The 26,678-nt window shown below is 37.8% G+C and overlaps 1 protein-coding gene across 1 annotated transcript in view; it reads left to right on the forward strand.

The window, feature by feature from the left end:
• WDR49 (WD repeat domain 49) overlaps positions 1-26,678 on the forward strand; it is a gene marked incomplete at its 3' end in the record, with an annotated part of 134,538 nt that overhangs the window by 63,489 nt on the left and 44,371 nt on the right. The window contains 2 exon segments of the mRNA XM_082839275.1: positions 17,426-17,582; positions 20,761-20,876. Coding sequence (XP_082695401.1) covers positions 17,426-17,582; positions 20,761-20,876 — 273 coding nt within the window.

Below are 26,678 nucleotides of genomic sequence, written 5' to 3' on the forward strand. Positions count from 1 at the left end.
ATCTGCTATTGCCTGACCATAAAATGAGCAATCTTCCATGAGGAATTCAGGAAATGGGACACAAAGAAGGTCTGGAATCTTCCATTTGGAACACGAAGATAAAGCCAAGATAACACAAAGATATGCAAGTTATAGGCAACAATAGACTATGCACATATGGAATATCATATAGAAAGAATCTGTACAAATGAGTTGGATATTCATGCCTCTACTTATTTCTGCTGTTAAAAGTATAAATAATTAAATGCATTAATATGTATATAAAGCACATAGAGCTGTGTGTCATACATAAGTGTTTCCTGACTATTAGCAGCTAAGTTATAGAGGAACACTTTAATGTTGTATAACATTTATAATTGTAAAAATATGTTGCAGTCAAGTGCAAAGAAAATAATATCACCCACAGTCCCATCAGCCGGTGATAATTTATCATTTCAGAATAATTAGGCAAAGCAAATAAAACAGTTTTGAATAAGTTTCAGGTGCCAGGAATGAGGGATCAAAGATTCACGTGCCACATAGTTTCTTTGCCCCCGTAGTTCAGGGAGACTCAGGTTCTGGGCGTCTTCCAAGAGCTCATTGCTGGGTAGGTGCTCATTACAGGATGGTGGGGTGAAAGAAGAGGAAGTAGACACATGACCAACTCACAAGGAAACAATGGAGTAGAGTGAAATGAATAGGGGTAAAAGCAAAGCGCTCTCCTTGGAAAGTGATCAAATCTGGCTGGGGCTGGGGTGGGTGACATTCAGCAGAGCCCTGAAATCTAGAGTGGGAACCCCTAAGAGGAGAGAAGGAAGTAGTTCCAGACAGAAGGTACAACATGGCCACCTGCAAAGAAGCTTGAGCACAGACTCTACATTTTTTTTCAGGGAGAGGGTTTATTCTGGTATGGCTAGTTTGGGGGAGACTTAGCAAAAACTGTGGGCCTTGAGGCAGTGAAGGGAGCTTAGAACCAGACTGTGAAGGTCATTCACTCAATGTACCAAGGTCTAGTCTTGGAAAAATATAGACTTGAGGTTAGAATAGCAGTTCTCACAGCGTGATCTCAGATCCCTGGGGAAGTCAGATCCTTTCAAAGGATCTTCAAGATCACAGCTCTTTTCATTATAATATTAACTTGCTGTTTACTTTTTCCTCTCTTGTTTCATGAGTGTACAAGGGAGCTTTCTAGAGGCTCTGTGATGAGTGAGGACATCGTTGCTCTGATGGCTAAAGGAATATGTGCTTTTGTATTCCTGTGTTTTAACAATTTCTCAGTTTAAATTTCTACTTTGGTAAATATATATGTTTCTCTGTCTGTCTCTGTCTTTGTCTCTACCTCTGTCTCTGTCTCTATTGCCCACATAAATAGAAGCTATTTGGATTCTTCAATAATTTTTAGTAGTATAAAGGGATTCCGAGATCAAAAGTTTTGAGAACTGCTGAGTTAGAGAAACGTGAGTTCAAATGTTGGGCAGACTATTTATCGTGTCTAAGCTTCAGTTTATTGACTTTCAAAAGTGTGTGTGTGGCAGGGTGGGGGTGGTGTGAGCATAGACGTAATAATGGTAACAACAGGTATCTCTGCAGCATTGCCTTACTGTGTCCTGCCTCTTGGAAGTCGTCCTCCTTCCTCCCAGGCGGCCAGCCCTGGCAAGTCTCCCTGGCTCCCCCATACCTCTCAGGTTGAAGGGCGATGCTTTAGGACACCTCTTTTTCTTATTAACATCTTGATATTTCTTACTCTTTATTTTACCCATGTGTCATATGAAAGCAGATGTTGGGAAGAGTTAGAAAGGTGGAGGGGCCCCTGAATTGGGCTTTGTCTCTGGTCCCTTGAGGTGAGGAAGAGTTTTTTTCTACCCCTTCTCTCCTCTGCCATTGAAGTTCCTGCTGGTAAACATTCAGTTCCGGGGCTCATCTCTGGTCCTCTCGACATCCGAGGTCTCCAGGGACATCTCCTACCGTACCTCTCTCCCCTCTCTGCGCGTCGGTTGCATTTCTAGTTGTTTTCCAATTAAACACTTGGCTAAATTCTCACTTTCTCCCCTCACATGTTTGATGGAAGGGAAAGATCCTTGTCTTCCCCTTCTGTGTTTTCCTACAACTCCCAACACTCTTCTGAGCACCAATGGATGTTCGATTCCTTTTACTGCTATTTCTAATTCTAAGTTCAAAACGAACGCATGCTTTTTCAGTCCACTGGTGCTTGCTCTTTGGTTATTTGGTTTGGTGTCTTTTTGAAAGACTTTCCTTTTATCTGAATCTAATGAAAACCTTCCCTTGCATTGTCATTTCAACATGTTGCTGACACTTTACTATTATTTCATTCTATTTGGTCATCAGTGGGAACCTACCATTATTTCTATATGAAAGTGACATGGCATATTTCTGTGACTTTTCTTTATCTTCCTGCCTTTTCGTACCCTCGCATCCTAATCTAAGAAAGTGATGTTAAGCCACACAGGGCCTTTGAAAAGGAACCTTATGCTTTATTTCACCAGCAAAGCTTGCCCTCACAGCTAGTGGCAGAACAAGTTGGGACAGGTTGAGGGAGTCCCTGGAATGCACAATTTTGAAAGAATCAAAGTCACTCAGTATCCTGGAGGTAGTTCTAATGAACTGTCTTTGCATAGAATTCTTAAATAAAGCTTTTCTTAAAAACCCATGAATGCTGGGGAACTTTAAAAATGTATTTGTAGGTAGCATATAAACTGGAATAGATAAAATTTCTGACTTATCACCATGGCTCTCATCCTAATGATGTGGGTTTATGTGTTTTTGTAAAATAGGTCATGTTTCAGTGTGTTTTGCATCTAGACATATTTATCGTCAGGCTAAATATATCAGTATCATCAAATCTTGACAGACAATGATATTTACTATTTTTCTCATTGCAATAATTTATTTTTTGTAAAACATTACTTGCTTATTATAAGAAATTAAAACAATGCAGTAAGTTCAGGTAAAGAATTAAATATTGCTGAAACATCATCAAAATATCTAAATGTCTCTCTGTGCATAGACTATTTCACCTGAATATGGTTCTGTAACTTACTTTCTTATTCCGAAACATATTGGAATTATTTCCTTGTACCTAAATGTAGATCTACTTCATCATTTTAAAAAGGCAGCACAGTGTCTCGTTGTATGTATGTATCATAATTTACTGATCCATTTGCCTTGACGAGCATTTTGCTATTATGCATTTCTTTATGCATAAATATATTCACACTCATGACTTTATCTCTGTAAGGTAAAATCTTGAGAATGAATTTCTAGGTTACAATATATGCATATGAGACAATTTGATACAAAAATGGCTTCCTGAATCTTCCCATTTTACCTGATCTCTAAGAGTAAAAACATTAATCACATACGTACGTAAAGAGACCTGTCAGACAGTGGCTGCCTGGCGGCCTCCAGCAGGACTCCTGAGATCCCTGACAGGGCTCCTGTAATTCAGCATGGGATGTTGGCTTTGAAAATTTGAAGATTAGACCTCTACTTTACCCAGAGTAGTGTTTTTTCTTGAGAACCAATCTCACAGGTAACATGATGCCAATCATTCATTAAAAATGGGACTGGGGTATAATTTTTTAGTGACAGTGCATCTCCTGTCCTCGTTTCTGCATATGATTTTGGGGGAATTGAGATATTTGAGAATCTAACCAATTCAATTGGTAGTTCCTGTGGGAAATGTAATACCTGAGCAGAGGGAAGGGGACAAGCTTGAGGGAAATTTATCCCCACCTTACAAAGCACCTCTTCAGTGCTTGCATTTAAGGCAAAATCAATGAGCTTCTAATTGAAAAGAACTGGATGAAAACTAGTGAAAACTTTCTCTTTGCCTACTTACTGCTGGGCTCCAAGTGACCAGCCTTCAGTTAACGTGGCTTTTCTTCACTGGTCAGCTTAAGGCTGTCCTTGGTTACATGTCAATACTGAGGCTATGAGCTCTGGTCACTTGATGGAGTTGTGGGAAACACCCTAGCCTTAAGGTTAAACCAACACACACACACACACACACACACACACACACACACACACTTATTTAAATATGGTTACTTAGAAGGAATAATATATTTCAGGGTTATAAAACTCAAACACACACACGCACACACACACACACACACACACACACACACTTATTTAAATGTGGTTACTTAGAAGGAATAATATATTTCAGTGTTATAAAACTCAAATGGACAAAGGGTATACAGTGAAAATTTCCTCTTATCCCTGTTTTTACCTACCAGTTTCCTTCCCTGGAGGCAACCAGTTCATGAGATCCATGAGCAACCCTTTAAGGGCCGTTGTATTCATATACAAGTAAATATGTATACTCACTTTTAAATAGATGTATATAATAATTCTTAATATTTAAGAGTATTTATTATTTTAATTGCTCTTTGCACAGAAACACTGCTCCGTACATTGATTTTCCACCCAACAATACAGCCAAAAGATCATTTTATTTATCTCCTTATCCAGAGTATCCTCTTTCTTTTTGTCAGCTGCATGGTATTCTATTAAATGGATGTGCCAAACTTTATTAATCAGTTCTTATGGGCATTTAGATGGATTCCAGTATTTTTGTATTACAATTAATGTAGTAATTTTTTACCTTGAATGCACAAATTTTGGCACTAGTGAGGAAATATCTGTGAGATAAATTTCTAGAACTGGAATTAGTGGGTCAGAGAGTATTTAAGACAGTAACCTTGACAGATGTTGTCAAATTTTCTGCATAAAAGGTGCATTAAATCCATCAGCAGCGTAAAAGATGACCCTTTCCTTAGCCTCTCTCATTAACACAGTCTCAGCTATTTTTTTTTTTTTTTTTTTTTGCGGTACGCGGGCCTCTCCCTGTTGTGGCCTCTCCTGTTGCGGAGCACAGGCTCCGGACGCGCAGGCTCAGTGGCCATGGCTCACGGGCCCAGCCGCTCTGCAGCAAGTGGGATCTTCCCAGACTGGGGCATGAACCCGTGTCCCCTGCATCGGCAGGGGGACTCTCAACCACTGCGCCACCAGGGAAGCCCCTCAGCTATTTTTTTAAGACTATTTAAAAAAAATTTTTTTAAGAGCATTTTTAGGTTCATAGCAAAATTAAGAACAAGGTACAGAAATATCCCGTATACTCCTGTCCCTCACATCCATAACCTCTTCCTTTATCCACATTCCCCAGTAGAATGGTATATTTGTTACACTTGATAAAACTATATTGACACATCCTTACCATCAAGTGTAATCACAGTTTATATAAGGGGTCCACTCTTGGTGTTATATACTTTAAGAGTTTAGACAAATGTATAATGACATGTCCATCATTATAACATCATAAAAATCCTCTGTGCTCCACCTATTTATCCCACCTCCCCTAATCCCTGGCACCCACTGATATTTTTACTGTCTACATAGTTTAGTTTTTTCAGAGTGTCATATAATTGGAATACAGTACGTAGACTTTTCAGATTGGCTTCTATTACTCAGTAGTATGCATTTACATTTCCTCTACGTATCTTAATGTCTTGATAGCTTATTTTTTTAGAACACTGAATAATATTCCATTGTATGGATGTACTGCAGATTATTTATCCATTCACCTGCTGAAGGACATCTTAGTTGCTTCCAAGTACTGGCAATTATGAATAAAGCAACTATAAACATCTGTGTGCAGGCTTTCGTGTGGACATGAGTTTTCAGCCCCTTGGGGTAAACATCAAACAGCATGGTGGCTGGATTATATGGTAAGAGTATATTTAGTTTTGTAAAAAGATTGTCAGTTGCCTTCTAAAGTGGCTGTACCATCTTACTTTCCCACCATCAAAGAATGAGAGTTCCTATTGCTCCACATCCTTGTCAGCATTTGGTGTTGTCGGTGTTCTAGATTTAGACCACTCTAATAGATGTGTAGTATCACATTTTTGTTTTACTTTGTATTTCCTTGATGACATATGATGGGAAGTATCTTTTCAAATGCTTACTTGCCATTTGTTTACCTTCCTTAGTGAGGTGTCTGTTAATGTCTCTGGCCCATTTTTTTAATTGGGTTTTTTTGTTTTCTTATTGTTGAATTTTAAGTGTTCTTTGTGTATTTTGGGTAACAGTGATTCATCAAATAGGTCTTTTGAAAATATTTTTTCCCGATCTTGGCTTGTCTTTTTATTCTCCTGACAGTGTCTTTTGCAGGGCAGAAAATTTTAAATTTAATGAAGTCTAGCTTTCAATTATTTTTTCGTGTACTATACCTTTGGTGTTTTATCTAAAAATTCATCATCAAACCCAAGGTTATTTAAATTTTCTCCTATGTTATCTTCTTTGAGTTTTATAGTTTTGTGTTTTATATTTAGGTCTGTGATCCATTTCAAGTTAGTTTTTGTGAAAGGTGTAAGGTCTGTGTCCAAATTCTTATTTTTATATGTGGACGTCCAGTTGTTCAAGGACCATTTGTTGAAAAGATTATCTTTTCTCCATTGTATTGCCTTTGCTTTTTTGTCAAAGATCAGTTGACTATATTTATGTAGTCTAATTTTGTGCTCTCTATTTTGTTCTACTGATCTAGTTGTCTATTCTTTTACCAGTATCATACTGTCTTGATTATTGCAGCTTTATAGTAAGTTGTGAAGTCAGGTAGTGTCAATCCTCTGATTTGTTCTTCTTCTGCGATATTGTGTTGCTACATCTGAGTATGTGTTCTTTCTCTATAAACTTTAGATCAGTTTGTTGATATCCATCCACAAAGTAACGTATTGGGATTTTGATTTGAATTGCATGAAACATATAGATTAACTTGGAAAGAACTGAGATCTGGACAATATTAAGTCTTCCTAACCATGAACATGGACTATCTCTCATTTATTTAGTCTTTGATTTCATTCATCAGAGTTTTTTACTTTACCTCATATAGATCTTCTACATATTTTATTAGATTTATATTATTTCAGCTTTGTGAATGCTAATGTAAATTGTATTGTGGTATTATTTCCAAATTCCTCTTGTTCATTGCTGCTGTATAGGAAAATGATTGATTTTTGTATATTAACTTTGTATCCTGCAATCCTGCAATAATCGCTTCTTAGTTCCAGGAGATTTTTTTGGTCAGTTCTTTAAGATTTTCTACATAGAGGATCATGTCATCTGCTAGCAAAGGCAGTTTTATTTCTTTGTTCCCAACCTTTATGCCTTTTCCCCTTTACTTGTCTTATTGCATTAGGCAGAGCTTCCATATAATGTTGAAAAGGAGTGATGAGAGGGAACATCCTTGCCTTGTACCTGATCTTAGTAAGAAAGAGTCAAGATTCTCACTATTAAGTATGAGAGTAGCTCCATGTTTTTTGTAGATATTTTTTGTCAAGTGAAGGAAGTTCCCCTCTATTCTTATTTTACTGAGAGTTTTTAATCATAAGTGGGTGTTGGATTTTGTCATGGGTTTTTTTTTTTTTTGCATCTGTTGATATATATAATCATGTGATTTTTCTTTCTAAGCCTATTGATATGATGGTTTACATCAGCATTACCCAACCTTTTTGGCGCCAGGGACTGGTTTCGTGGAAGACAGTTTTTCCATGGATGGGGAATTCCATGGGGGGTGGGGGTGGGGGATGGTTCTGGTGGTTATGTGAGTGCTGGGGAGCGATGGGGAGTAGCGGATGAAACTTTACTTGCTTGCCCGCTGCTCACCTCCTGCTGTGCAGCCTGGTTCCTTACAGGCCCAGGGGTTGGGGCCCCCTCGTTTACATTAATTAATTTTCAGAAGTTGAACCAACCAAATTCTTCTGATTCATTGTTGGAGTTGATTTAAAAAAATTTTTTTTTGAAGATTGGTTCAAGATGGCAGAGTAGGAGGATGTGCGCTCACTCCGTCTTGCTAGAGCACTGGAGTCACAACTAACTGCTGAACAATCATCAACAGGAAGACACTGGAACTCACTGAAAAAGATATCCCACATCGAAAGACAAAGGAGAAGCCACAATAAGACAGTAGAAGGGGTGCAATCACAATAAAATCAAATCCCATAGCTGCTGGGTGGGTGACTCACAGACTGGAGAACACTTATATCACAGAAGTCCACCCACTAGAGTGAAGGTTCTGAGCCTCATGTCAGGCTTCCCAACCTGGGAGTCCAGCAAAGGGAGGAGGAATTCCTAGAGAATCAGACTTCGAAGCCTAGTGGGATTTGATTGCAGGACTTCAACAGGACTGGGGAAAACAGAGACTCCACTCTTGGAGGGCACACACAAAGTAGTGTGCGCATCGGGACCCAGGGGAAGGAGCAGTGACCCCATAGGAGACTGAACCAGACCTACCTGCTAGTGTTGGAGGGTCTCCTGCAGAGGCGGGGGGTGGCTGTGGCTCACCACAAGGACAAGGACACTGGTAGAAGAAATTCTGGAAAGTACTCCTTAGTGTGAGCTCTCCCAGAGTTGACCATTAGCCCCACCAAAGAGCCAGCTAGGCTCCAGTGTTGGGTTGCCTCAGACCAAACAACCAACAGGGACAGAACCCAGCCCTACCCATCAGCAGACAAGCAGATTAAAGTTTTACTGAGCTCTGCCCACCAGAGCAACACCCAGCTCTACCCACCACCAGTCCCTCCCATCAGGAAACTTGCACAGCCTCCTAGATAGCCTCATCCACCAGAGAGCAGACAGCAGAAGCAAGAAGAACTACAATCCTGCAGCCTGTGGAAGGAAAACCACATTCACAGAAACATAGACAAAATGAGAAGGCAGAGGACTATGTACCAGATGAACGAACAAGATAAACCCCCTGAAAAACAACTAAATGAAGTGGAGATAGGCAACCTTCCAGAAAAAGAATTCAGAATAATGATAGTGAAGATGATCCCAGACCTCGGAAAAAGAATGGAGGCAAAGACTGAGAAAATGCAAGAAATGTTTAACAAAGACCTAGAAGAATTAAAGAATAAACACCGAGAAGAATTAAAGAACAAACAAACAGAGATGAACAATACAATAACTGAAGTGAGAAATACACTAGAAGGAATCAATAGCAGAATAACTGAGGCAGAAGAATGGATAAGTGACCTGGAAGACAGAATGGTGGAATTCACTGCCATGGATCAGAATAAAGAAAAAAGAATCAAAAGAAATAAAGACAGCTTGAGGGACCTCTGGGACAACATTAAATGCAACAACATTTGCATTATAGGGGCCCCAGAAGGAGAAGAGAGAGAGAAAGGACCTGAGAAAATATTTGAAGAGTTTATAGTTGAAAACTTCCCTAACATAGGAAATGAAATAGCCACCCAACTCCAGGAAGCACAGAGAGTCCCAGGCAGGATAAACCCAAGGAGAAACACATTGAGACACATAGTAATCAAATTGACAAAAATTAAAGGCAAAGAAAAATTATTAAAAGCAACAAGGGAAAAACAACAAATAACTTAAAAGGGAACTCCCTTAAGGTTAACAGCTGATATCTCAGCAGAAACTCTACAAGCCAGAAGGGAGTGGCACTATATATTTAAAATGATGAAAGGGAAGAAACTACAACAAACGATACTCTACCCGGCAAGGATCTCATTCACATTCAATGGAGAAATCAAAAGCTTTATAAACAAGCAAAAGCTAAGAGAATTCAGCACCATCAAACCAGCTGTACAACAAATGCCAAAGGAATTTCTCTAAGTGGGAAACACAAGAGAAGAAAAGGACCTACAAAAACAAACCCAAAACTAGAAAATGGTAATAGGAACATACATATCGATAATTACCTTAAATGTGAACGGATTAAATGCTCCAACCATAAGACACAGGCTCGCTGAATGGATACAAAAAGAAGACCTATATATATACTGTCTACAAGAGACCCACAAGTGGGTTTTTTTTTAGACTACATATATATAGTTGGTCTTATTTTTTATCTGCTCTGACAATTTGACTTGATTTGTACATTTTGACCTTTGACATTTTAAGTGATTATTGATATAGTTGGATTAATATTGATAGAGTTGGATTAATATCTACCATATTTGTTACTGTTTTCTGTTGGTTGCCCTTATTCTTTGCTCCTATTTTTGTCCTTTACATTTTTTTTTGCCTCTTATGGTGTTAATTGAGTATTTTAAATGTTTCTGTTTCCTTTCCTTTCTTAGCATTATCAGTCATATATATATATTTTTAAAACTTTCTTTAGATTGCCCTGGAGTTTTCAATATACATTTATAACTAATCCAAGTCTACTTTCAAATAACACTATATTGTTTCACAGGTAGTGTTAGTACCTTATACTAATAAAATAATCTAATTCCTCCCTCTTGTCCCTTGTATCATTGCTGTCATTCATTTCCCTTAAGTACATAATTTAATTATATACATAATTATACATTATGTATATATATAATACATATTAAATATATAATTTAATACATTGTTGCCATTATTGGTTTGAGCAAACTGTTACCTATTAAGTCAATTAAGGTTAAAACAAAAGTTTTTTTAATCTTCACTTATTCCTATTCAATATTCTTCCTTTCTTTTTGTAGATCCAATTTTCTGACCTATATTAATTTTCTTTTCTCTGAAGAACGTCTATTCTGAAGTCAGGTCTACTGGCAACAAATTCCCTCAATTTTTCTTTGTCTGAGAATGTCTTTATTTCTCCTTTATTTTTAGTTGTTTTTGCAGGATACACAATTCTGGGTTGGTGACTTTTTGCTGTCAGCACTTTAATTTCACTCCAATCCCTTCTTGCTTGCATGTTTTCTGAGAAGTCAGGTGTAATTCTTATCTTTGTTCCTTTGTAGGTAAGGTAGGTATCTTTTTCCACTGGCTTCTTTCAAGATCTTTTCCTTATCCTTGATTTTCTGTAGTTTGAATATGATACACCTAGGTGTAGTTTTTTTACATGTATCCTTCCTGGTGTTATGTGAGCTTCCTGAATCTGTGGTTTGATGTCCAACACTAATTAGGGGAAGTTCTCAGTCATTATTGTTTGAAGTATTTCTTCTCTTCCTTTCTTTCTTCTCCTTCTGGTATTCTCATTATGTGAATGTTACACCTTCTTTAATTTTCCCACAGTTCTTGGATACTGTATTTTTTTTTCAGTCTCTGCGCGCATTGCTTTTCAGTTTCTGAGGTTTCTGATTTATCCTCAAGCTCAGAGATGCTTTCCCCAGACATATCCAGGCTACTAGTAAGCCCATCAAAGGCATGCTTCATTTCTGTTACAATATTTTTGATCTAGCTCTAGCATTTCTTCTTGATTCTTCTTAAGGATTTCCATTTCTCTGCTTATGTTACCCAGCCCACCTGTTCTTACAAGCTGTCTATTTTACCCATTAGACCCCTTAGCTTATTAACATTAGTTGTCTTGAATTCCAGATCCGATCATTCTAACATCTCTGCCATGTCTGAGTCTGATGCTTGCTCTATTTCTTCAGACTATGTTATTTTGCCTTTTAGTATGTTTTGTAAATTTTCTTGATAGTCGGACATGTTGTGCTGGGCCAAAGGGACTGACGTAAACAGGCCTCTCGAGATGTGGTGGCCAGGTGGTGGGGGTGGGAGTATTCTGTAGTTCTGTGATTAGGTCGCAGTCTTTTAGTGAGCCTGTGCCTCTGGACTGTGCACTTCACCTATGCTTCTCAGTTGTCTTCCACCCTTCGGTGAAACAAGAAGGCTAGAACTAGCTAGAATTTTGTCTTTTCTTTTCCCATATCAGTTAGGCTCTGATGAAACCCCAGCAAGTTAGGCTCTGTTATACATTTTCTCCCGAGGGCAGACCTTGTTAAGAAGAACAGAGCTGTCTGACGTATTTTGAAGCTGTTCCCTTCCCTCTGACCCTGCCAGAGCATGAGGGGATTTTTCTCTAATATTTATAGGGAGAACCTGGTCCATAACCTCAAAATAAAACTCATAAACTTGTGGAGGCTCCCCTATCACCAGCTCCCAGAATTTTTAACTCTCAGACTTATCCACTTTGAGCCTCCAGTGATTCGTAAGTTACAGTTCAGGTTTTCCTCTCTTGGCTCTGTTTCCTGGGGAGCTTTCAGTTCATGAGTTTCTGCTCTGGTAGGTTGTGATTTTCTCCATCTGCCTGTTGGTCTCTCCAGTTTGGAGGGCAGTGATCTGCCCTGTGACCTCACTTCTCTTACTGATCTAAGAGGAGTTGTTGATCTTTCGGTTTTTCCGGGTTTTTACTCACTGTTAGGATGGAGTGACAACTTCCAAGCTTGCAGCGCCAGGACCTGCAAGTCCAATGCAGTCTCAACTATTTTTTGAAGTAGTTTTTCTTAGCAGTTTTTTAGAAGGAGGGACATGGTGAAGTTTTAGAGTCAGAGTTCCTAATGCTTTCCATTGAGCAAGTAATTGAATTTCTCTAAGCAATGTTTTCTTATCTGTAAAATAAGAATTATAATACCTCCTGTGTAGATTTTCTGTGAAAGACAAAGAATATTGTGTATAAAGATACATAGAACAAAGTGGGAGTAAAAGCTAAATAAAATTACCCCAAAAAAGGGAAGTGATACTTTTCTGACTTCATACCCTAATCCCTGTGGGTGCCTACTGATTGGGGGAGTGTTCTGAGCACCTGTATAATGACCACAGGCGGTCACAGCCCGTGGTCCTTCCCGTTACTCATACTGCCTAAGCCTTGCTGGCCTCCTTTCTAGTCCTTGAACATACCAAGGACACTGTGTCTCAGGGCTTTTGTGTTGCTGTTTCCTTTTCCTGGGACTCTCTTCACCCAGGTATCTGCATGGCTCCCTCCCTGACCTCTGTGTCTTTCTTCAAATAATTCCTCAGGGAAACCTTCCCAGAGCCCCCAGCTTTTCACCCACTCTCAGTGATCTCTACCTCCTTCTTGGTTATATTTTTCTCTATAACGCTTATCACCGCTAAACATCGTGTGTGTGTGTATTTGTGTGTGTGTGTGCGCGCATGCTTTTTTTCTCATTTAGTTGCATCTCTCCCCTCTTCCCTCACTAAATATAAGGGCAGGAATATTTTACTGTTGGATCCCCAATGCCTAGATCCTGTGCCTTGCATACGGTAGGGGTTTGACAAACTAAAGGAATGAGTCTGAAAGATCCAATTACAAATTAATCTACAAAGAAGTGATATTCTGACAAATAAGATTTATAAATAGAGAATGGCTGCCTTAAAATATTTGAATTCTTTGTCTGTACCAGTACTCTGAGATATTATCATTCTCCTCACTTCACTACTTACTGGTAAGTAACTTCTAGAGTTTCGATGCGAAATAGAAATAAAGGAGACAACCTGCTTTATATTACGGGACCACAAACAGCACTGACTTAAAAAAATAAAATTATAAACAGCAATTAAGTCAAATGTCCTGATCCCTTGGTAGCCAGCAATATTTGCTGCTGCAATTTTTGGCTTTTCTTGCTTAGACCTAGAATTTGAGATGCATATAAAAGAGAACAGAAGTGCTTATTGTTGTTGGAATAGCAAAAAGACAATTAGGGGACATGGATAGAGCCTCACATATCTTAGAATTGTCTGATTGGCTGTGACAGCTTCAGATGAGAGAGACAAAAAAGACCCATATGTTCCTAAACAGTTATTAACTCAGATACATAAGGTGGAGCGCACCTCCATCAGAACGATTTGCTCACAGGGTCCGTTTGCGCTGAAGTGTAGTTATTAGGAAAGTGCCGCTTCTGCTCTGCAGACACCAAGGCCCTGTCCTCAAAGGTTAAGGTCTCATCTGATAAGAAGCAGCCAAGAGGAAACTGAAAACCTAAAGGGACTTGGTATCATCAAAATGTGGCATATAAATATGATGCCAATACTTATTCCTGGAGTTTATTGCAGATGAAAACAGCTTGCTAAAAACACGGTCCTCACGGTCCTGTAGTCAAACCGCTTCATCTGCCAAGTGATGGGAAACGCCCTCCTCTCTCACTTGACTTTGAACATCTTTTCACCTGCCTTGTTATTCTTGTATTCTGATATTGTCATAGTTTGAGCAGATTCTGGTTAATACCAGGTGTGTGTTTGTGACATAGTCGGTCCTTGCATTTCAACACGTTGTCTTCCTGAAGACTGCGCCTTAAGGTAGCTTGCCATAAAATGAAATCTGACTGGCTGTACACTGTTGTCATTATTGATTCCGATTTCATGAGAAATTGTGAAATGAGTAAAGTGCTGAAAAGTGATGAACAGTATGTTGGGGTTTAGCCAGGTAAGGCAGAGGAGGGAGAGTGCAAAATAGTAAAAAGCAAAGGTTACTAATTCTTGGTCGAATGTCTACATTAGATAAAAGTGGTGAGTGGATGATGAAATGCTTTGTAATGTGCGTGATGCCAGTCTTAAACAAGTAAGCAAGTCTCTCTTTGAACATTGTTTACTTTATTTTGCCTTTTTTGTTTCTATCAGGGAATACCCATCTTTTAGTACTGAAATGCCTAGCATATAATAGATGCTCAATAAACGCTTTTTGAATTGAAATCATAAAATCCCCTAACCTTTTCTTCAAAGATGACTATCAAAATTTTTACTCATGCTTGGAATATTATGTTTTCATGGCTTTATCTTTAATGAATACAATCCAAATCCTTAAACAGTTATGTGAGAAAATTCCAAGTGTGATATAATTTTAAATTTCAACGTACATCTTAAAAGCTGGTTTCTGAAATGTAGCTGTCTACATTCACTCTCATGGTTGGAAGAAAACAAGACATTAAATGTTTTTCTTAAATTGATTCGGATATGAAAAGGGATATGAGTCCAAATAAAAGGTCAGATGATTAAGCTTAAATAGAATAGTAACACTAGCTAACTTTTATGACATTTATTGTATGCCATGAACTGTGCTAAATGATTTACAAATATTAGCTTACTTCAACCTCTTAAAAATGGTTTAAGGTAGTGACAATGGTTCTCTCTGGTTTATAGGTGAGGAAACTGAAGCTTAGAGAGATTGAGTAATGAATCCAAGGTCAGACACTGACATTTAAACTCAGGCATGCTGGCTTGAGCCAGTGCTTAACCGCCATACATATTGCACAAACCAAAACAAACAGAAACACAGTTACATGGAATGATAATTAAAGTGTTAGGTCACATTATTATGAAGATCCAGGTCTTTTGTTCTAGAAATTGCACTGTAGCTTAATAACGGTAATTAAACTTTGAAGCTACTTTTGATTTCACAGAGAGAAAATGTGTAGCATAGACATAGTTTTACATCATTTAAGAAATTGTCTGATTAAGAGTTGTAATATCAGGGGAAGAAAGGTCTGTGAGAGCTCCCACACTCACGATCAGTTCTTTGCTGAGGCATAAAGATTGCTAAACGGTGACCCTTTCATTCAATCCCTCCTCTTCTTTTTTACCTCTGGGACTACTGTCTCAGGTGAGCATCTCCACTTGGACAGATACATCAGCCTCTAAATGGTCTTCTCACAACCTGTTTGTTTTCCACACTGCTGCCAGAGGTACCTTCACAAACCAACCAACAAAAATACAGTATCTCTCTCCTCCTTATTAAGAACAAAGAGATTGTTCCTAATTTTATTTTGAGTCATACATGCCACTGATAACCAATGAAAGCCATGAACCCTTTCCCAGTTTAAAAAAAAAAAAACAATACACACTACCCATTATTCTCTGGCATTGCTCATTAGGGATTTCAAATATCTGTCGTCAGTTTGCTTCTTCACCTGATATTCCACCATTTATCTCATCGTCTGTACTCTGGCTCCATTACACTTCTTACTGTTTCTCATGCTTGGAATAGCCTCCAAGTTCTGTCTTCTCATCACTCTTAATTATCTGGGGTAGGATGCTGAAATAGAGGAAGGCCTTATGATGTGTCTGTCATAGAAGGCCCAGGATTCAAACCTCGTTATATAAGCTTGGGAATGGTACTTAACTGATTAGAATCTCAAGTTCATCACTGGTAGAGAGAGGGTGATAACATAATTTTACAGAGTTTCTTTCAAGATCAAATGCGGTAGTGGGTGTAAAGGGCTTGGCACTCAATACATACATGTTCCTATCTTCAACCCCTGATTGATCCTCCTCACATTTTATCCCCATTCCCCACTCCAATGAATGGATTTGTGGTTTTACTCTCTGTGCCCCCAGATCACCCAGGAGTGATACCTCTAAACTTGTAGGATTATTGGGCATTGATTTACTTCTTGTCTGTTTCTCCCTCTAGCCCAGTAGTACCTGACCCGGTTGCATACTTAAATAACCTGCAGAGCTCTTTAAAAATTCCACTGCCTGATCCAATCAAGTCTGAGTCTCTGGTCTGGTATACAACTGTGATTTTTAAAGTGATTCTAGTGTACAAGCCTAGACTATAGACCCCTTGAGAGCAGGGATGCATCAGTGAAGCCCCACTGCCCCCATGGAGCTGGCACCCAGTGGACGTTCAGTGAACGCCTGTAAAGTGAATGAATGAGTGAATGAATGAGTGAATACGTGTATGACAGCCAGTTATCCAGGCCTTCCGAACATACATTTGATAAACTTTAACCCATTTAATTATGAAAATGTGACATTTTAACATATTCTTAATACATTTATATTTATACATTGGTAATCAATACCTAAGTGGGTAAAGATGCACTTTAAATTTTCTTAAAATCTAGATATTGCTTCAGGCAACTTTCTATCTACACATTTTTATGTTCAGTGTTTTTTTTGTTTTTTCTTTCATGCCTTTGGGTCCGAAAGTCATATGGGCAAGGTAGTTTTAACCTATAAATCTCTTAAAGGATGCCTAAATACCTAGAGCTGAAATTAGCAGTCTACTTGACACTATTAAATTTCTTACTACGGAACTATTATATATAATCCTATCCCTTCTTGCATTTGTTTGGTTGCCTTCCTCTTGGAGTGTATATGCAGATTTATATTTAATCTTCCTGTGTTCTTTGTTTTTAGTGACCCATCAAAAATTGTGTTAGTTGTAAAAACATACACAGTACCTTGAGGAAAAAAAGGGACTAATGGCATTAGAAGCAGTAACTCTAGCAACTTGCTGAAATGAACTTTTCCCCATAATGGCTGGTAGTGCTTTATTTTCCGAATGCTAAATGGAAGCTAATATATAATAAAAGGTTTCTTTTCATATAGTAAATAGTGTCGGAACATCATGACTGATAAAATCAAGTTTCTCATCTAAATGTGAAAGATTTATAAGTTTATTTCAGTAGGATTCGATTTCAGGATGGCCTCTAGACACTAAGCTGGGTAAGGAAAGAAGATTCCTATCTTCTCTGATAAAGAGAATCATGACTTCATTACCTCAGTTCTGGCCTAGAAATTGAAATGTTATCAGCTTAATAAAAAGAAAGCAAATACATTACGAAATGTCACTGTTGGGGGAATCTCACTGGTGGAAATGCACAGGCTGGATATTTTATTTAAATAAAAATGGTGGATTCTGGAACTATATTTAATTTCTCTACAGTGTTATTTTCTTGTAGGTAATCAGTTCTGATGCGGGGTCGACGGTTTCCTTCTGGATGATAGACACTGGGCAGAAAATCAAACAGTTTACTGGTTGCCATGGCAACGCAGAAATCAGCACAATGGCCCTCGATGCAAATGAGACACGGCTTTTGACTGGCAGCACAGATGGGACTGTAAAGGTGCGAACACAGTGACGCTTTTCTATCCAGATATGAGGGGGCTAAAATATTGTGTGAGGAGACACAGCTTTGGCTATATTTGTGTTGGTATTTTTGGCCTTTCAAGAAGAGAGATGAGAAGATAAGAAGAGCTAAATAACCCAAACCATCTAATAACAAAGCTGTTAGGAAAATAAACCTCTGAGGAAAAATGAATAAATGTTTTTTCTGAATAAATTATTTAGAATCAAAGCACAACTTGGCTTACTTATTTCAGAAAGTCATAGAGGACCACTCTGGGGAATAAGAAGCCTGAATAATTTTCATGTGCTTCAGCTAATGTCTCTAGTTTTCATTTTTCTTGCTGTTTTTTTTTTTTTTTTTTTTTTTTTTTGGTATATAAAATGAGAAATCAGGGCAAGTAAGTAAACTTTAAAAATTGCATAGATGCAAATTTTTTGGAAAATGAATATTTAGAAGTTACCCATTTTGTAATCTGCATTTTTATGTGAAGGTAATAAGACAGTAAAGAAGGAAAGTAGGAAGAACAATCATAATTTTATTTATTATCCATCCTAAACTAACACTATTTCATCCTCTCAGTTTTTAAATTTTGTAACTATTATTAATTTCTTCTGGGAGGAAAGTGGTATTTTACTTTGCAAAGGTGATCAAAATTTCAGGCAAAACTAGATACTTACAATCTGAAATCATGCTTACCAGTGAATCTTCTCTGTTCTTCTCAGCTTCAAGAGAGATGACAGTGTTGGATGAGAGATGACTTGTGACAGTCTGAGGCAACAGAAGGCAGTTTCTTGAATAAGCTTTGAATGGTTCTCAAATTTCTGTCCTAACTGGGGTCAGAAGGCTGTTAATTAGATGTACCTTCTGTGTTAGGTTGTGAGATGCATTCAGGTAGGCTGCATGGGAGGGTAGTGGAAAGCTACCTAGATATGTAGGTAGAACATTATGGAAGTTGGGGGCAAGTATTCCGGGAGATTCCAGGCTGCAAAGGTCAGTGTGAAGCATGTTGCAGTGAGACTCTCTAGAAATCAGCAGAACGTGGCCTCTGGGAAGGGTAATGGCATGAGGTATGGACTGGGAGAATGTGTTTAAGTAAAGTAATCTAGTTCATGGGAGAACTGGTAAAATGTGGGAAGGTAATGGGATAATCCCAATCCTAATAAGTCAAGGTAGAATAAAACAAGAATAACTGGAACTGGAGTATTAGACAGTGGCTTAGGCAAAAGGAACAAGTGAGAATCCCACTTACCAGTCCTTGGATACAAGGCTGAAGTGAAAAATGAAGGGAATGGATTAGATTATTTTTATCCCTATCTTGGGAATAACTGGTCATAGAGTCTAGCGTAGGGCAGACTTGTAGATGGTTGCAAAAATGGTCCCAGCTAAGGGTCACAGCTTGATAGGATCTGGAGACAGTCAGGTCTTTACAATACTTTTTTGTGGGTATTATTTTATCTGGACTTGGTAAGAGCCATATTTAGAGGAGAAAAAAGTGATGTGGGTGAAGAGCATGTATACCCCTCAGTGTCTCAGCTCAAGCCTTGACATGTTAGAAGTTAATGTGAATTTAGTATTACAGTCGCAGCTTTTGAAGGTACATTTATCTTTATCACAATAGCACAACAGAATTCTGAACTTTGACAATTTCAGTGTAGGTATGTCGGATGCATAAATCAAGGTTGAGCTGCGCTGGCCATATTCTATGAAGAAACAAGAATGAATGATATTTTCCAATCTCATTTATAATTTAGAATCTAAAACCCAGTACCTATGCAATCAAAGATTTAAAAGTATTGCCCTATTTATCACGGTTTTGAAGTGTCTGTTTTTAAATTAATTGTTTTGAATAATGTATGCACACAATAAGATTTTAAACATAAAAGGGATATACAGTGAAGAGAAAGTCTCTTTCTTACCCCTGTTCCCAGCTCCTCCCTTGTGGCTACCAGTGGTACTAGTTTCTTGAACATCTTTCTAGACCATGAGCACCATTTTTTTCTCAGTGGCAGAGTCCACTGTCCATGCTGCTCTGCATTTTCCTGTATTGGACATTGATTCATATGAATGCAAACAACAGCAATAATGATGTTAGTTAAATTTTATCGCATGGTTACTATGAGCCAGGCACTGTGCTAAGCACTTTACGCACACACACCTCTACATGGTTGGTACTATTATTATACCAGAGGAGGAAACTGAAGCCCAAGGAGATAAAGCAACTTGCTTTAAGTTTCCATAGCTGGTCGACTCTGGGCAAAGCTTGGACACTTGGAGGTGACTCATCCTTCTTAATAGTTACATTATATGCTACTGTAGATATTCCATGTTCTGATGTTCAGTCTCGTGTTAGTGAGCAATTAAGTTGATTTAAATCTTTAGCTTTTGTAAACAAAGCATCCAGAATATCCTTCAAAATATGTCATTTCATACCTATGAGTGTCTCTGTGTGATGATTTTCTAGAAGTTGAATTTTTGAGGCAAAGCGTATATGTGTTTTAATCTTGATAGAAGGTGCCAACTTGCTCTTTGATGATGAACCAATAATGTTTCATAGCAGGGCTTAGTTTTAACTGCCGGTGACCTAATGACCTTCTCTCTTAAAGTATACCCATCAGGTCTACGTCCTCACCCACTGCCCGAGGAGGTGAACTGGAATTGCTTGTGCTTCTGTGGGCTCGGGTCTGGCACGCACTGTCAACAGGAGGTTTTATTGGCAGAAGATAGGAAACCTAGGACATGATGACAGTATTTCAGGCTCTGTATTAGATGTTTAAAATTCCAAGCATGGCTGAAGAGTAAAGGTCCTGTGTCATAAATGAGGAAACTAAAATTTAGAAAGACTTTGAGAAAGAACCAGGATTTTGACAGACTCCAAAATGTGGCTTTTCATGATTTTGTATTGTCTCCCCCTAAAAAATATACACTTATTTATAGCCTTTGAATCAACAATATTAGAATAGACTGATAAGGTTACAAACTGAGTAATAGATATAATAGCTAAATTCAAATGGTGAGAGGATTTTCTTTAATTATTATGTATCTCAAGTCAATCAACCCCAGTCCAGGATGTAAACAAAACCGTGTAAAATAATCCTATTACACTCTGTTAATGTACTCATTGAAGAAGACGTTCTCTTTTCTTGTCTCAAAGCTGATTTTACTATTTCTCTTGAAGGTCTGGGACCTCAATGGCTATCGTCACCACACACTAAATGTTGGGCAAGAGGGAGCTGTGGCTATTTCACACATCCTGGTTCTTAAGAAGAAAATCCTGGTTACAGGCTGGGACAGGTATGATGTGCTTCATGCAAAACTGTAGGAAGGTAAAAGGAGAAAGTTTCATTTAAATCAAAATCTAAAGGAAAAAAGAACATAGAAATCCTGACTGATTCTGCGTCTTTAACTCGCTGGTGACCTAGGTGAGTGAAATTCTATTTGGAATTGACTGAATGCTTGTGAATAAAATATTCTATGATCACGTAGTTTGAGTGGCTTTGAGAAGTGTTTCGTTGCTTTCTCCTGGCTTTGGGAATCTTCTTCTTTAACCATTCCAGATAGAAACATAATACCACTTCCTGGGGATTAAATCCAAAAGTTTCCCAAATTTTATAGTCAATAAATTCTTAATGTATAAATTGCATTCCTTCAACTGTAAAAGGAACTCATTCCTTCTTCTCTTGTTACTTAGTTTAAATGACAGCACAAGAGGGGAACAGCCTGCTGAAATCTATGTTAGCACCTCCTTCATATCAGTGCAGAGAAGGGCCTTTCACAGCCCACTTACTGTTCTCAAGGAGCAATTTTTCCATTCATTATAAGGAAAATTACTTTTCTTTCCTCTTTTCCTGAGAGAACTAAGGGATCATAAATGGCCTTTTCTATGGCATTGTATAAGCACTAGGAAAATTAAAGTGTGATGTGTTTTGAAAATATATTGTCCATAAATTCGACAGTTCACAAAATATTGCTCTAATAGGTAATTTGCACAAGATTATTCACTATAGAAATATGATCTTAATGGTTTGAAGTAGGACTAAATCAGATTTTATACCTAGAAAACCAGCAGTATTTATTAGGGGATTTTTATCAGTCATAGGGAAGGCTTTTGCCTAATGTAAATGTAAACACAGACTAGAAAATATAGTGACCCACACACACAGCTTAGTTTTCAGGGGTGGTTTGACTATAAGTAAAGAAAGTATAGTTCATTCATTATAGTTCTTAATAGGGTGTATATTCTATGTGCTATTAAGAACTAATTTAATCATCCCCACCTTTGAAAGACACAGCTTCTTCACATCCCTGGGAGCAATCATGATCCGTCAATGACTCATAACCACTCCAGCGGACTACGGCCTAATGATCTCTATAATTAGCCTATGGCAATGAATAAGTGAAGTTCTCTAATATCATGGCAGGGTACATGTGTAATATACAGCTGAGCCACTTTAAATTTTGAACTTAACAAAAAAGAACTTTAAAACTTAATGTTAGTCAAAACTATGGAGACACACCATTTTCTTAGTTATATTTTTTATACATCCATGGCTAGAAATAGCATCAAATGTGAGTTTTTTTAATTGGTTACAGGGGGACATTTTTAAAGATTAGATATATAGAGTCATTCAAAAGTGGCTTAAAAGAACACCCAATGATTTGATCGGTATTGGTGTGTTTTGCTGAAAGCCTTACTTTCGGTTTCAAGGTTAGTAGGATTCGCTGGCAAAATAACCGCTCTACACTCAAACAAGAATTTAGAGAGAGTTTATTGAATTAACAAAGATTACAGTATACTAATTAAGAAAAGGATAGTATAACTAACTAAGAAAGAATGGTAAAGACAGGTTTACACATCATCGAATTGGGGAAGCAGCTACATCCAGACCCAAGCAACGCTGGGAAGTCCCTTGAACAGCTATCCGGAGTCCCATTTGGGAAGGTCCCAGGCGGTGCGTCCACTCCATTGCTGAGACTTCAGTTTGCCACTCAAAGGAGCCCAGCTTTTGGCACCAGGCCACAGGCTGATAACGATCAGCCTACGTGGAAGTTTGCAGCTCTGGTTGTTGTCATAAATGCCTTGGTCTTAACTCTTAAGTCTGAGAATGTCCTTGAGCCCCGGGGGCTGGCCAGACCCTCAAGGTGCAAGAAGTCCCATGACCTACTCCCTGTCTTATCTAATGGTTTACAATGTGTGCTGGTGCCACCCCTGCTGGCCTGGGTGTAGCTCAGCAGTTTGGCATGCAGCCAGCTTTAGCGTCATTGTCTGGTCAGAGAGAGGCCTAGTGCCACCTCTGAAGCCTGAACAAGACTACTTTACTAGCTTCCCCAACATGGTGGGTGGTCACTTTCTATAATCTTGGGGAGGAGTTTTTGGGAGGATTGAAATGAGTGGAGGAAAACTTACCACTCCTCTCATTTTCCTCCATCTTTTCCATCTTCCACAAGGTTGTCAGGACTTGGATCCCTGTGGTTGGAATTGAAAGTTGAATGAATGCATTCTCAATTATATCGTTTTACTTTCATGTTGATGAATTTAAAAATTATATTTCCTAAGTAGAAGGTCTTACGTTAGGATGGATTTTGCAGGATCTTCGCAGGGTCTTTTTTTAACCAAGAGGCATTTAGCAAAAGAGGCAAGAGAACAGGTCGGTTTTTTGGTTCTGGCTTGGGGAGGATGGTCCATTACGCCAACTCCATAATAGTTTAGTGATTTGAGAAGAAATAACTGGAAGATTGACCGTCCGCTTATTAAGCTTTCTTTAAAACCCAGAGGAGGCTGTTAAGTTATACTGTAACTTTAGGCTCTATTTAAATAAAGAAATTGATCTGATAATTCTGCCCAAGATGGAATAGAAATTACATTTATTGAGTTAGGTGCATAAATATGCCATCCAATTTATTTTATTCATAGTGCTTTGTAGCATTACCCACTTTACATACACTATCTAACTTAATCCTTAGCTTCCTCTCGGAAGGTAGGCAATATTTTATAGATATCTCAAATCTCTATCTTCAGCTCTTCTCTCTCCAAGCTCACTTATCCGTTTGCTTCCTGGATGCGTCTGACTGCAATCCCCAATTCTACATATTCTAAACGGAGTGTATTATTCATTCCCTTTCCCCAAATCTGCTTCTTCTCTTAGATTCGGAGCTTCAGTTAATTGCTAGACACCCTGTTCATCCACCTTGGTTTTCCCTTCTCACTCAACTTCACAACCAAGTAGTCTCTAAGCCTTATCTGTTTTATATTCTGAATATTTTTTCAAATCTGTTCCTATTACTACTAAACTGTATAATTCAGAGCATCATTTCTACATACATGAATGTCACAGCCTTCTTATTTGTCCTTTCCTCTAGTAATGCTTCCCTTTTACCTCTTAAGTAGACTTGCTCATTTTAATGAATTCTACAGTGATTTCTTTCTACAATGCGATCTGTCTATGTCACGTCCCTGTTTAAAGCTTTTTAAAGTGTCTACAAGAAAACCCACGAAACGCCCTCTGGCCTGGACTTTTCTGAGCTTCATACTCACCCATTCTTGTGTACATTCCAAACTTAAATAACAACCTGCTCTCAGACTCTTTCCATACAAACCGTACTGTTTCTCAACCCCATGCTTTTATTCTCTCCCCTTACCTAGAACTCTCTCCAATATTCTTCATGTGGCTAATGTTTATTCCTATTTCAAGTCTCATTCATATATCTTCTCCATCAGAACCTTTCTCTTTACGCCCAGGGTGGAAATATGCCCCCTTTTGTCTTTGTGTTATTTAGTTTCCTGTACTTTATCTAACCTAAGAATATATATACTGAGCATTTAATAAGCATATATATATATATACATATGCTATATATATATAGTTTCTGGGGCTCATTAGATGCTCAATGATATTTGTTGAATGGCTTAATTAATGTTTATTGAATAGACAGGGAATCTGAGGATTAGAGAGATTGATTACCCAGTAATTACACTCTGAATTAGAGGAAAGCAGACTAGCTATTCAAATCTATTCTCTCATTACAGTAAGCCAGAAAGCTAAGTATTACCAATTCTCTTTCACAAAGAGGGAGGCAAGGCTTGAAGAGGTTGGGTAGCCTGGCCAAGGCTAGCAGGCAGCCGAGTTAGAATTCTATGCCAAGGTCCATGCTCTTTCCACCATTCCTGAGTTACAGACGGAGTCATTAAATCTTGGGAGATCAATTATATACTTTTAAATAAATAATATGAATGAGTAGGTTGGTCATGTCAAAGCTAATGAATCAGTTTTGTGCACTTGAAGAAACACATAAAAACCCACACATTTATCAACTTAACAATACCTTAGAATTTTAGCTTACCATGATTTTTCCCCTTTCCTTTCCACAAATATCTTTAAACTGCACCTAGATGGAAAACATGGAGTTAGGAACAATGATGGACTGAAAGTGAAGAAGCAGGATTCCTTCCTTCAAGGGCATCACATTCTAGTTGGGGAGTTGAAGCATACAAGGCAAGATATGGAAAATGTCGCTGTGAAATGGGCCTAAGCAAAGCCTGAATCAGAGAGCCCATGCTGGTTATTTAGAAATATGACCTTTCATATCTAGAGAATATTTCCATCAGAAAAAAGAAGCCCCAAATTCAGAACTTCTAGAAATATGTTTCTTATCACCTTAAGCAAAATATGCTTAGAGACAAAGTTGTGAATTGACATAGGGTCAGTTAAAAAATACCTGGTTAAATACCTAGCCGTATTTATGTTGGTAAAACTAAGTGAATAGATGATCAATTACCTTTGCATTTGTTAAAAGTAGTCATCTAATATGTATAGTTCTGGTGAAATCAAATAAATAATCATAATAGTTTAAGATTTGATCTTATTTTTATCTTAATTTTATGCCCTAAAATTCCATGATTCTGTATTTGCAACTCTCTGTAGAAATAAACTCAAGCTCTTTGTTTTCCCCACTTTATTTCTCTTCTTTTAGTTAAAGGAGAAACCTCTCTTTATGAAGGTTTTATCTCTAAAATATCTAGACTTATACAAATAAAAAGAGAATCTTTCATATAATTACAAATAATTCTGAAAATATGATTGATAGTAGCGTCCTTTAAAAAGTAAATGGTCAGTAAATAGCTGTTGATATAATTTTATGTCTAAAAGTATTTTTAAGGGAAATGAGATTAGGGATTTGAAGTTCCTCAACAATAAAACTTATCTATCACAAGATATTAAATTCTTAATAATTGCCTTGCTAGGGAACTATACATAATCTTATATATGACTCAGTCAGTTTCTATTATTAGGATAAAAATCAGAATGAAAATTTCCAAAGTTGTGACTTATTCTGAATAATATTGTTGGAGGCTAGGAGGGGGCGAGTATGTTTGAAATTCACAAGTAACCCTCAAAACTAATTTTGTGACAGTTTCAGTATCCAAAATTGGACTCCGCAAATTTTAGGAAAAAGAATAAAAATGAACTGATTTATTTTGACCTCATTCTCTATCTTTGAGATAATCCTTCTGGCCTAAAAAGCAATGGATTGAACACAGATACGTTCTTATGACCATTGGACTAGCAAAACATGAACAATTAATCTCCGAGGGAACAAATAGTTGACTGTGTTCCTTTGTTCTCACCATGACACTTTCTACATGATAAGTTTTGGTAAAAGTTATTTTCCTATCTCATTCGTCCTAAAAGAGATTGTTTTTTAAAACATTCAAAAAAATTTTGCCCTAGACAGGTAAACTAATTTTGCTTTCACAGAGTTGGTCATCATATCTAAATTCTGAATTAGAGATAAGGTTGGCATCACAAGAAGACACAAAGACTCGGTAGCAGTACTCCCAGGATTTCAAATGTGAGGTGTGGAATGGAGCTAGTAAACGCCTTCAATGTCTGAAAGAACAAATCTCTCAGACTCCTAAAATGGCCTAAAAATGGGCTCATTCTGCACTTCAATTTTGCTTTTGGCAAAAGTACAAACTTAAAAAAAATAGTTATCTTGGAAATGTACAAAGTAAGAAATACAGTGTGGATTCTGAAGGTATTTTAAGGATAACTCATTTCAAATGAAAGTTTCAGGTTAGGTTTCAAGGGAAAGGTG

This window comes from Leucopleurus acutus (assembly GCF_964270905.1).
Source record: "Leucopleurus acutus genome assembly, chromosome: 5".
NCBI classification, from domain to species: domain Eukaryota; kingdom Metazoa; phylum Chordata; class Mammalia; order Artiodactyla; family Delphinidae; genus Leucopleurus; species Leucopleurus acutus.